Genomic DNA, 11,434 nt, shown 5'->3' with positions numbered 1-11,434 from the left:
TTTATGGCCCCCATCAAGGGCAACATTGATAACTGCATGGCCATCTTGAGAGGAATTGAGAGTGTCACGAGCTTATGCACTTCACAAGAGCTCGGTGGTGCCTATTCGATGCGATCATATCAATCTTGAGAAAATTTTGCGAAGCTTGCCGGCCACAAGAGCCTCCTTCGCAATGCCTTATTTGGGGTTGCTCCTATCCGTTTTGTGCCTTAAAGAGGTGGATCAGCAGTACCGTGTGGACAAGGTTGCAGGAAAGCTAGTCACTTGGGAGGGTCATAACATAACCTCCATTGGTCGCCCGACCCTCGTCAAGTCGGTGATCACCTCCTAAGCCATCTACTTTATCACACCGCTTGTGGTTTCGTCGGGCATACTCCACGACATCAACAAGCTCGAATAAGCTTTCATTTGGGCCGCTTCGGACAAGACGACCGGGGCAAAATGCAAGGTCAACTGGGAGGCGGTTTGTCGTCCTTCGGAGTATGGTGGATTAGGCGTGCTCAATACCGACAAATTCACACGTGTTCTTAGGTTACCTTGGCCTTGGTATGAATGGAAAGAGCCTTCCAAGCTTTGTGTGGAGATGCGGAACCCATGTGATGAGTATGATCTCAAATTCTTCTATGGTTTTTCCACCATCACCATCTGCAATTGTGCGAAAACACCATTTTGGAGCTTGCCTTGGCTTCTTGGGCGAAAGAACATGGATATTGCACCTCTTATCTTTGAGGCTTCCTAAAAAAAAATGGAAAGTTCGAGAGTCACTTCATGGTAATGCATGAATATTCAAAATCAAAGCTTCTAATATAGTTTCCGCCTAGCACACATGTGAATTTTTCATGCTTCGGATGCTCCTCAGATGTTAACCTTGATGACCAAACCAAAGATGATATCATTTGGAAGCACACGGCCTCGGGGCACCATTCGGCGGCTTCCGCGTAAAGCACAATTCCTAGGAATGACCCTCTCTATGATGGATCGCATGGTATGGAAGGCTTTGGCACCGCCAAAAACGATTTTTGTCGCTTGATTAGCTCTCCAAGATCTAATTTGTATGAACGATAGGTTGGCAAAGCGTGGATGGCCGAATTGTGGGCTATGCCCACTTTTCAAGAGAGTCCAAGAATCCGGTGATCACCTGTTCTTCAAGTGTCAGTTCACGTTACGCCTATGGAACATGGTGATTAACAAGCTTCATCTAACCAACATTGACACGTCCCTTTGGCACCTCCAATGCTCCGTCAAGGATTGGTGGTCTAGTCGTTCCGGCTCTAGTATCCCAAATAGGAAGGCCATGGCATCTTCAATCTTGTTGGTTTCTTGGTCAATTTGGAATGAGAAAAACACTAGAGTCTTCCGTTATAAGTGTACCCCACCGACAGTTCTTCTTAACACGGTGGTTGACGAGATGAAGCTGTGGATCACTGCGGGGACTAACCATTTAGGGAATTTGATGACGGCAGAGTCATCCTTTTGTTTGTAAGGGGTAATTGTAACACTAACTTTATTCACTTCTTGTTTAATATATGAGGCAAATAGTTTCTTCTGTTTCAAGAAAAAACTTAATATTGTGAAACGAAAACAGAAACGGAATTTCTTACACGGAAACAAAAGTGGAACAACATTTTTCGTGTATGGAACTTTCCATTTTCTATGTCTATGTGGGTCAGTCCAGCACTCGATGAAACTCATGTAATGGCATAGTAACCATAACACCAATACCTAGTAACTCATGTTGTTGGGACAAAATCTCACCTCGCTGGCCGTCGGCTCTGCTGTGAAAACCCTACCACTTTCAAGAAAAATGTGCCAGCAATCAGTTCCGTTCATTTTCGCTCCATTTTCTTACCTAAATATGATGGTGGTGATCATTAATGGTTGTTGTCGTTTGCTGCGGTCGTTCTCGTCATTTTCTTTCTTTCTTTTGTAATAATTTGGTTGCATGTATTCTTGGTATGTAGCTTTTGAATCATATCATTTCGAAAGTCGGAAGTAATTGATGTCTTCTCGATATTATTAGGGACATACTACACGTCAAGTACCTGAAAGCGATTCATCTATCAGTCACCACTAGCTCTTAATCCAACGGTCCAAAATAGAACCTTCCTCCTCTCTTCTTCCTTCTGCCCGCCCTATCCCAATGGCCGGCCTCCACCACCCGCGACTGACGGGCGCTATCGCGCATCACCTCGCCGCCCGCCCTCTCCTCAACCTCCCCCACCGTCGTTGTTGGCCATCGCCCTGACCATCCCCCTAAGCTCTGCACCAGTGAACTACTCCGACGATTTGCCCGCACCCCGCACCTCTAAGATAAATATTGAGGTTGCTCCCTAGTGAATATGCACCCCACATCCCTAAGATAGATAGTGGGGTTGCTTCTTCTCCGGCGAGGTGAGGACGGGGTGTCGACCCGTTGGCTGGGCAGTTGAGGTAGTTCCCAGTCTGCCCGGGTTCAAGCCTTGGCTCTAACACGTGGCGCTCGCGGAGTTTCTCCTATAAAAAAGGCCAACGAGGGTTAGCCCTTGGATTGATCTAACTTTTTTTCTTCTTCGACGAGGTTGCTTCTTTTCTATCGAGGTCCGACCTCCCCATCTTGCGCCCCGCGATAGAAGAAAAAAGGTGACTAACATAACAAAAAATATCGTACCTGAAACGTAGCACGCCGGTTCTGTCCCCCCGTTCAAAATGCAGCATGGGTGGCATGCGAGAGCTCACCGGAACGAACACCCTTCCTGTTTCCTGGCCCCGGGCAGGCCGGAATCGCTTTACACCACGGAGAATCAATGGGCGGTCCGGCGGGACCTGTAGTTTCCGTGGGCTATCTCTTCTCCTCTGCCCGCGCAGCCGGACACAACAAGCAAGTCATAAAGCGGGCTAATTGGTCCAGTCCAGTGCCGTAGCTGTCGCGCAACTTGCGTGGAAAAGGCCCAGGATAAGCTGACGAGCCCACGAAACAACGAACATAATAAAAATCCCCGGCGCGCAAATTATCGCGGAAGTTAAAGGACGCATGAGGGAATTTCTGTGTGCAGTTTCAGCACACGCGTGTGGACTAGATGATGACCGTGTGGACGGAAACTGATTCGCCCACACGGCGCAGCTGTCAACCACGCCCCGCTGATCATATGGGCGAGCGCTCTAACGCCCACACAACATGCTATGCCTACGTGGTTCTGAAATTTCAACATGTTTCTTCAAGATTCGTGCAAAACATAACAAACGGAGATCAAAACGTGTGGATGAAGTGCAGATATGTCACATGTATGGGTGTTATCATTTGAGAATAAATATGCTTGTACTTTAGAAGTAGGCAGTCACATTTGGTTGGTCTTACCGATGAAGATTACCGAAGTTTAATAAAGTTAGAGAGATTTCGGAAAAAACAATCCCCGGCGTCTTTTCCCGCTCTGGCCCACGCCGGCCACTTGCTCTTGCTGCGTGGCCGTGGCCACGTCGCCGGGTGCGCCCGGTTCACCGTCCGTCCGCCGTGCGCGCGTGCGTCCACGTCGCCCAACCAAACGCCAAACCCAACCCAATCCGAGAACGGGGCGCAGATCAGCCAGCGTAAGCATAAGCCACCGCCGCCACTCGTTCGGTCGCTCCGTTCCACACCCGGCGCCATGGACGCGGCCGTGTCCCTGCACCACCACGGGGCGCTCCCCGCCGCCGCCGCCTCCCTCCAGCCCCACCACCACCACCGCGCGCTCCACCTCAGGCACCCGCGTCACTCCTCCTCCATCTCCGCGCGCCTGACCGTGACCGCGCCGCCCCGGCGCTCCTCCTCGTCATCGTCGGTCTCCGCCGCCCCGCCGGCGCGCCAGGCGCGTGCAAGCACCAGCACCATCACCAGCAGCCGCGCCGCCACGGGCTACGCGGCCGCGCTGGCCGACGCGTCGCTCCGCGCGGGCACGCTGCCCGGGGCCGCCCGCCACGCGCGCGCCCTGCTCCGGCGCCTCCAGGAGCCTCCCCGCGGGCAGCGCCTGGAGGAGCCCGATGCGCGGGTGGGCGCGCTGGTGCGGCTGCTCGTCGGCAAGGGCAGGGCCGGCATGGTCGCCGACGTCTTGGCCGAGTTCGCCGCCCTCTGCGACCACCTGCTCGCCCCGCCGCCGTCCTCGACCTCCAGCAAGCGCGCCCACGCCCACGCCCACTAGCGCCTGATGCACGTACGCGCCATGCTAGCTTTTCGGTTTGCACTTGAGGAGTACGTAGCGCCGGTATCAACTGCAGATGCCCAACTGCTTGCTACAGCACTAGTCTATATTTTTATGATTGTATGATTAACTGTGAGCACTATCCATGCGCGTATGCACAGCATCACAAGTCTTCTGTCCCAACTGCTCGCCACCATGATCATATTTTGTAGTCCATGGAACCCAGATGTTTCTAGCCTTGTTTCTTCGCCATTCAACCGCTTGAAACTAAAACAATCCATTATTGAGAGGTGCCCCGCGAAACATTACAGATGCATAGTGCCAATCCTGACATGTCCCCAATATAATAAATACTCGAGCTGTCGCGTAGAAGAGACCAGTTAACTGGAAGGCTTAAATAAGAGCTGAGGCTTACGCAATAATCGATCGGCAGCCTGAAATAAGACGTAAGCATAGCAGTTGAGGAAGGGTTGGCATGGCATGAAGTTGAATTAATCACACCATGCAGTGGAAGACGTAATCCATCCATCTCCGTCGATGGGTCGCTCGGGCCGACCAATGAACGTGGACGAGTGACTAGGTTAGGCACCGCGTGACACACGAGGCCGTGACATCCGGCGACGTCGATCCTGGTGATTGTATATATGACTTGCACGCTAATCCTCAACTGCCGTGCCGTGGATCTATATATTCTGTAGCCACATGTTGACATGTGATGGTACTGTTTTTGTTTTCGCCGTCGAATTCTTCTGTGTCAAAGGATGATGAACACATAGGGTTGGAATGGAGTGGACACGCACGGATGGACTTATGTGGGTTTCGAATATACGGATGAATGGATGAATGATCATGCATGACGATCGGCTTTCTGCCTAATCAACTTTGTGGAGGAAGGAATACTTACTGAAAGAAAGAGGAATGATGGAGCTACGTACTACTGTACGTACTGGACGCGTCCTGCGTACTCTACAATGAGTGTGAAAGAGAAAGGCGCCGGCGGCAGGCAGGCAGGCAGGCGGTACGTACCCGGCTACCTGTACGTAAGCAGTTGGACATCACTACTGGCTATAATGAACCAAGAACAACACTTTGATCTTGCAGTTGTAGAATTGGCAGGATAGCTAATAAAATAGAACGGGAAAAATTGGCAAAAAAATTCAATCAAATACTAGCAGCGCCTCCATCACTATAGTGGCCTTTCATGTTTCAACCACTCTCTCGCTCCCCTATGTGGCTATGTCACCCACATATTTATATACACGCAGAGACGACATACGCGCATGAGCTAGCCAGTGTCCGTCTGATACAGGCCGCCATATATAGGTGCAGCCGAGCTAGCCAGCCGCCGGAGTTTGAGTTCAGACCGATCGCCGGAGGCAGCCCGATGGAGGAGGACTACGTGTTCAAGGTGGTGGTGATCGGCGACTCGGGGGTGGGCAAGACGCAGCTGCTGGGGCGCTTCACGCGGGGCGACTTCTGCCTCGACTCCAAGTCCACCATCGGCATCGAGTTCCAGACGCGCGCCGCCGACATCGCCGGCCGCCGCGTCAAGGCCCAGATATGGGACACCGCCGGCCAGGAGCGCTACCGGGCCGTCACCAGCGCCTACTACCGGGGCGCGCTGGGCGCCATGCTCGTCTACGACGTCACGCGCCGGGACTCCTTCGCCCACGCCGCGCGCTGGGTCGCCGAGCTCCGCGCCCACGCCGACAAGTCCATCGTCGTCGCGCTCGTCGGCAACAAGGCCGACCTCGCCGCCGTCCCAGGGCGTCGGGAGGTGGAGGCCGACGAGGCCGAGGCCTTCGCCGAGGAGCAGGGGCTCTTCTTCTACGAGGCGTCCGCGCTCAGCGGCGACAACGTCGAGGCCGCCTTCCTCGGCCTGCTCCAGGAGATCCACGCCGCCGTGTCCAGGAAGCCGCTGGAGGCGGCCAGAGGCAACGGTGACGGCGACGACGACGTCCTGGTGCTCAAGGGCATTTCTCTGTCGCAGGAGCTGTCCATGATGGAAACCAGCGCCATGAAGACACCAAGCAGGTGCTCTTCATGCTCGACGTGATACGAATACGATACGATGCCATATGATGTATTCAGCGATTAATTAATTCTTGGCTGGAAATACAAGCGTCTCAAATCGTTCATGAAACCAGCGCCGTGAAGACACCAATCGCGCAGCTCATGGCTGACAGATTCAGCATCTCTTGCTGAAAATACAAGCGTCACTGATCGTTTATGTTATTGATGCTGGCTTCATCCGAGGCGAAAGCGAAGAATCAAAACAGAGACAGGGTTGTAAATAATGTTCAGATGATATGAAAAGAACGAATGGTATGATTGAACCATGGAATGGAATGGTGACGGAAGGGCACATTTCTTCAGTATGTATAGGAGTCTGTCTACCCTACAATAGTCAAGTTCCAAAACGAAAATTACAAGATGAGCAGACCAGAACAAGTGTTCCACAGAACTATTAGGATTCTGAATTTTCCACACAGAGAACGATGGGACTCAAAACATCAGTGCGGGGCTTTGCCAGCTGCAATAAACTTCAAAAACCAGAGAGCGGCCCCACGACGCTAACCGACCGAACCAATACATATGCTGAATCTAGGTAGGTAATGCCAGCGCTTACTCCACTGCGGATTTTTCAGAGATCTAGCAAAAGGAAAACCTTCTGTTTTTAGATTAAGGTGAAGACGGCTCCTGCGGTTCCAACTGACTGTTCTGAACTATTCGAGACATCAGCTTAGATATCTCAAAGATTGCGCTCTGTACCTGGTCATCTTCAGGATCCGACGGCCGGATCCACTCAGGCGACTGGAGACCTGACGCCGCACTGCTTGCGGCCTTCTTTCCCTTTCTAGATGTTGACAAAGCTTTCTCCAGGTCCGATTGCCTCAAGGGTCTTGGACTCTGAGGCGGCAGTTACAAGCAAAAAGGTCAGAACCAACGAATGCATAATGAGGAACTTACGTTAACAGTTAATAGCTTTATGGTCCTATTTCGCTATCCAGACATAAATGCAGGTTTCCCAAACAAAAGGGAACTTCCCTGATAGGGTAGAATACCAAAGGGAAGTTAATTCACTGTAGAGAAAGTACTGAATACTCACATTTGCTCTTGTCCCATCTTTCTCGCTGTTCAAAATCTCCCTGATAGGATAGAATGCAGCCTGCTTGCACAGTTCTAGGATGTCTGACCCAGTAAAGCCCTCACATAAACTGGCAATGTAATCGTAATCAATGTTAGACTCGATATTTTCTCCCTTCAATATAACCTCAAGTATCTTGCTTCTTTCACTGCGAGAAGGAACCCCAATTTCAAATATCTGCGTGAAGCGCCTGAGGATGGCCTCATCTAGCTCAGAAGGTCTGTTTGTAGCAGCAAGCACCATCACACGAGCATTCTCTACACAACCATAATAATTGTCAGGAGATATTACTTCATATGGAAGTTTCTATTGTAACTTGCACATTCATTATTTACAGATGTATCATAGGCCAAGCAAATCTCATGTGGGTAACCAACTGGGCATCAGAACAAATCTGCTTGATCATTCATTCTCCAGGAAAAAAAAACTATCTCATGTCCACCTTAGAGATCAAAAGTTTAGACGTATAACCATGACCACTTATTATCATTATCATTTTATCTTCTGTTAAGATTGCAACATCCTTTCTGCATTTGATATTCCGAAATAAAAAGGATATTTACTAACTTAAAATTGCTGTACTACTACAGCTTAAAGTTAGCATCACAGATCACATACAAGCATGATACATGAACACCTGAAGTTCACATAAATAACACTAACCACATAAAAGCAACAAAAAAATTTACATGTACACAAAGGTAGATTCTGAGTGTCAGTTTTGCGTTAGGTTGTTAGTCTGATTGCTGTACATTAGTTGCCCCATGTTTGTTAAAAGCACCTCACCTCATATGACTAGCAACAACAAGTGTATCATGAAGTAAACTACTAACAGACTCCAGTCTGCTCATTTCATTCTTACAGAAATACCTTTGTGACATAAAATGTCATACTATCTAATTTTAACTTGAGATTTCTAAACCAAGGTGTAAGGTCAAGGGAGAGTACTCTGAACAAAATGGCATGGTTGAAAACATTTTCACTCAAATAAAACAATAATCCAGGTGTCATACAAATTATATGATCATGAGAATATCGTTGGCACTAAAAACCGAAACCAGTAGATTCCTAAGCAAGACAAAAGTAGGCAGTAAAACAAGTATTTATTTAGCGTAATTACATGAACAACACTTCTGTGAAGTCAATTTCCCATAAACTTGGACATGAAAGTTGTTGTATTTACTGCTAGTACTCCCTCCGATCCATATTAATTGACGCTGCTTTAGTACAGCTTTGTACAGTACTAAAATTTGTACTAAGGCAACATCAATTAGTATGGATCAGAGGGAGTACATTTGTTAGGCTTAGCTGAACAGAACAAAGAATTAAATTACCATGTAAATTATTAACACAAACAAAAAAAATGCATGGTTTAAATGACCAAAAAATGAATTTTGTTGATACATGCTTTTATGGGATGAAATCATGTAAGATCATCAAATTGACATGTATTGGACTGAGGTCAAGCGGATATATGTAAATTTTTACATACTTCCTAAAAATACGAGAATGAAAATTGTTTACGTAGTGTGAACATATAGAGAAAATGTTTTTTTCGCCAGCATGGTTCTAATGGGGTAATGTATATTTGATAGAGATGAAATCATGTAAAGCCTCGACCGACTATTGAGTTCAACGGAACATTGAAGTAAATTGTATAAATCCTAACAATCCAAAGTAAACTGTATATAAATCCTAATAATCCAAAGTAAGATGTCTGTAAGGTGCAAATTATCAGGAGTACCTTTTGTTAATGGACTATACTCTATGGTGTGACAGGACAAATGTGCAACACACGCTGGATGTAACACGCATCAGCTATACGTCATCGACTCATCATCGAGCGTGTGCGTGCACGGCCGATCACGTGCGGACTGTGTCGCGCCATAGGACTTGGTTGCACAAGTCAGCGCGTTATAATTGTCGTTCGTTAATACCATACATTTATAGTGCAATTTTGATGACATTACTTTTCAGTACAGACCAATATGTAAAGTCCTCGGATAGTGGCATATGTCTAATTGTTATCTGCATGCAGACTGCTACTCTAGGCCACAATACTACTCCCTCCATTCCAAAATTATTGTTCAAGGGATGGTTCTAATGGGGTGATATACTTGATAGAGATGAAATCATGTAAATCATCGGCTGACTATCGAGTTCAGGGCAACATTGAAGTAAATTGTATATAAATCCTAATGATCCAAAATAACAGATGTCTGTAAGTTGCAAATTATCAGGAGTACATTTTGTTAATGGACTGCTCTATGGCCCGACAGGACAAAACGTGTGACACGTGCTGGATGCAACAGACGTGAGCTATGTGTCATCGATTCATCATTGAGCGTGCGCGCGCACGGCCGATCACATGGTTGCGCACGTCAGCGCGTTATGATTGTCATTTGTTAATACATACTTTTATAGTGCAATTTTGACGACATTACTTTTCAGTACAGATCAATACGTTAAAGTCCTTGGATAGTGGTACGTGTCTAATTGTTATCTGCATGCAGACTGCTACTCTAAGAGGCCAAGATACTACGTACTACTTTACAACGTTGTTCGTAGATATGAGCCTGTATTATAAATATATAGTATGTTATGAAAGCAACAAGGGAGAGTGCTCACGATCGGTGGTGAAACCGTCCCATAGAGACATGAACTCTGTCTTCATATTAGTCAAAGCTTCATGGTCTGTGTTCCGGCGCTGTCCCAAGAAACTATCAACCTCGTCGATGAAGATAATGGCGGGCTGGAGCTTGTTGGCGAGACTAAACACGGCAGACACTGGCACAGAGTTACACAAAATGAGCGTCTTTACAACAGATATATACACAGAGCAAAGGTTAGAAGCAGGAAGGATCAATTCCAGCAAACAGGGCACAATCTTGGAGGTGGCTTACCGAGCTTCTGGGCGTCGCCGAACCACTTGCTCATGAGATTGGATATCCTGACGTTGATGAAGACGGCGCCCGACTCCTTGGCGATGGCCTTGGCCAGCATGGTCTTGCCGGTCCCGGGCGGGCCGTAGAGGAGCACCCCCTTCTGCGGGCTGAGGAGCTTGCCGTAGACGAAGAGCTCCGGGCGGCGCAGGGGCAGGATGACGAGCTCGTAGAGCGCCTGCTTGACCTCGTCGAGGCCGCCGACGGACTCGAACTCGACGTCGATCTCGTCGGGGTTGATGACGTCGCACGCAATCACATCCTGCGAGCAATCCGGGGATTAAATTCGGGCGCGCGTGCGCGTGCGAGGCGGCGAACCCTGGACTGGACTGGATTGGGTTGGATTGGAATGGGTGGAGGGTGGTGATACTACCTCGTAGGGGGTGGTGGAGATGAGGGGCCTGCCGAGGCGCTTGGCGATCTCCTTCTTGTGCTGGAGCGCCTTCTTGGAGGACTCGCGGTTGGGGTCGAGCTGGCGGAGGCCGGCGAAGAGGACGAGGCAGCTGAGCGCCGCGCTCGCCGCGTACAGCACCAGCTCCTGCACGAACCGCGACGAGGAGTCCGTCGACCTCATCGCCGCCGCCGGACGTCGATCCCCGCGCCGCTCTCCGCCCGTCGTTGCTTGCGGGGGAAGGGAAAGGGGAGGGGGCGGGGCGAGATGCGTGGGCGAGGGGGATTGGATTCGTTCGCTCGTTGAGGAAGGGGATGGGATGGAGAAGGGAAGACGGACGGGAGAAGGGATTGGGATTTTAGGGGGACGGGTCGGTTCGGCCTGGGCTTGGCGTGCCTTCCTTCAGCTTGGAGGAGGGTTTGGTCCGTGTGGGTGGGATGGGAAGGTGGATGATACTTCTGGTTGCTGTTGCGCTGTGCGCCGCTCAGGCTCTCCGGATTGAATGGCTCTTTTCTTCTTCTTCTTTTGTGTTCGACTAGGATGTCACTAGCTCTCATTTGAGTGTTAGTCAAAAAAGAAAAGCTCTCATTTGAGTATTTAGCCAAAACAAACACCCCAATTAGGGCAACTCTAGCGGATTCGTCATATGGATGATCGATGTACGAGCTATGAGCGCGTTTCATATTGATATGCAGACCACTGACGGTGGCAGTGAGCAAATACAGAGTTGCTATATCACGGCCTCCATATCTTTTCGTTTATTTATTTTTTTCTTTCATTTTCTTTAATAATGAAGGGGCGG

General features: G+C 49.1%; 3 protein-coding genes across 4 annotated transcripts; 2 read left to right on the top strand and 1 right to left on the bottom strand.

The window, feature by feature from the left end:
- Positions 1-3,530: 3,530 nt before the first annotated feature.
- LOC125521893 lies at positions 3,531-4,334 on the top strand. The gene has a single exon (XM_048686954.1). It carries the CDS (start codon positions 3,621-3,623, stop codon positions 4,149-4,151), a length of 531 nt encoding a protein of 176 aa, XP_048542911.1. The 5' UTR covers positions 3,531-3,620; the 3' UTR covers positions 4,152-4,334.
- A 268-nt stretch (positions 4,335-4,602) lies between these two features.
- On the top strand, positions 4,603-6,309 carry LOC125521892 (ras-related protein RABA4d-like). Its single transcript, XM_048686953.1, has 2 exons — positions 4,603-5,169; positions 5,475-6,309. Exons 1-2 carry the CDS (start codon positions 5,123-5,125, stop codon positions 6,205-6,207), a joined length of 780 nt encoding a protein of 259 aa, XP_048542910.1. The 5' UTR covers positions 4,603-5,122; the 3' UTR covers positions 6,208-6,309.
- Positions 6,310-6,461: 152 nt separating this feature from the next.
- Positions 6,462-11,056, bottom strand: LOC125521891 (outer mitochondrial transmembrane helix translocase-like). 2 transcript variants are annotated; one of them, XM_048686952.1, is made up of 6 exons: positions 10,615-11,056; positions 10,203-10,503; positions 9,928-10,086; positions 7,261-7,556; positions 6,924-7,061; positions 6,462-6,803 (listed from the first exon to the last, which is right to left on the bottom strand). In XM_048686952.1, exons 1-6 carry the CDS (start codon positions 10,813-10,815, stop codon positions 6,777-6,779), a joined length of 1,122 nt encoding a protein of 373 aa, XP_048542909.1. In that variant the 5' UTR covers positions 10,816-11,056; the 3' UTR covers positions 6,462-6,776. The 2 variants fall into 2 exon arrangements, with proteins under 2 accessions (XP_048542909.1, XP_048542908.1); XM_048686951.1 differs by having other exon boundaries at positions 6,462-7,061.
- Positions 11,057-11,434: the final 378 nt, after the last annotated feature.

Source organism: Triticum urartu, chromosome 7 (genome assembly GCF_003073215.2).
Source record: "Triticum urartu cultivar G1812 chromosome 7, Tu2.1, whole genome shotgun sequence".
Classification (NCBI taxonomy): domain Eukaryota; kingdom Viridiplantae; phylum Streptophyta; class Magnoliopsida; order Poales; family Poaceae; genus Triticum; species Triticum urartu.
This window is presented reverse-complemented; position numbering and strand designations above follow the sequence as displayed.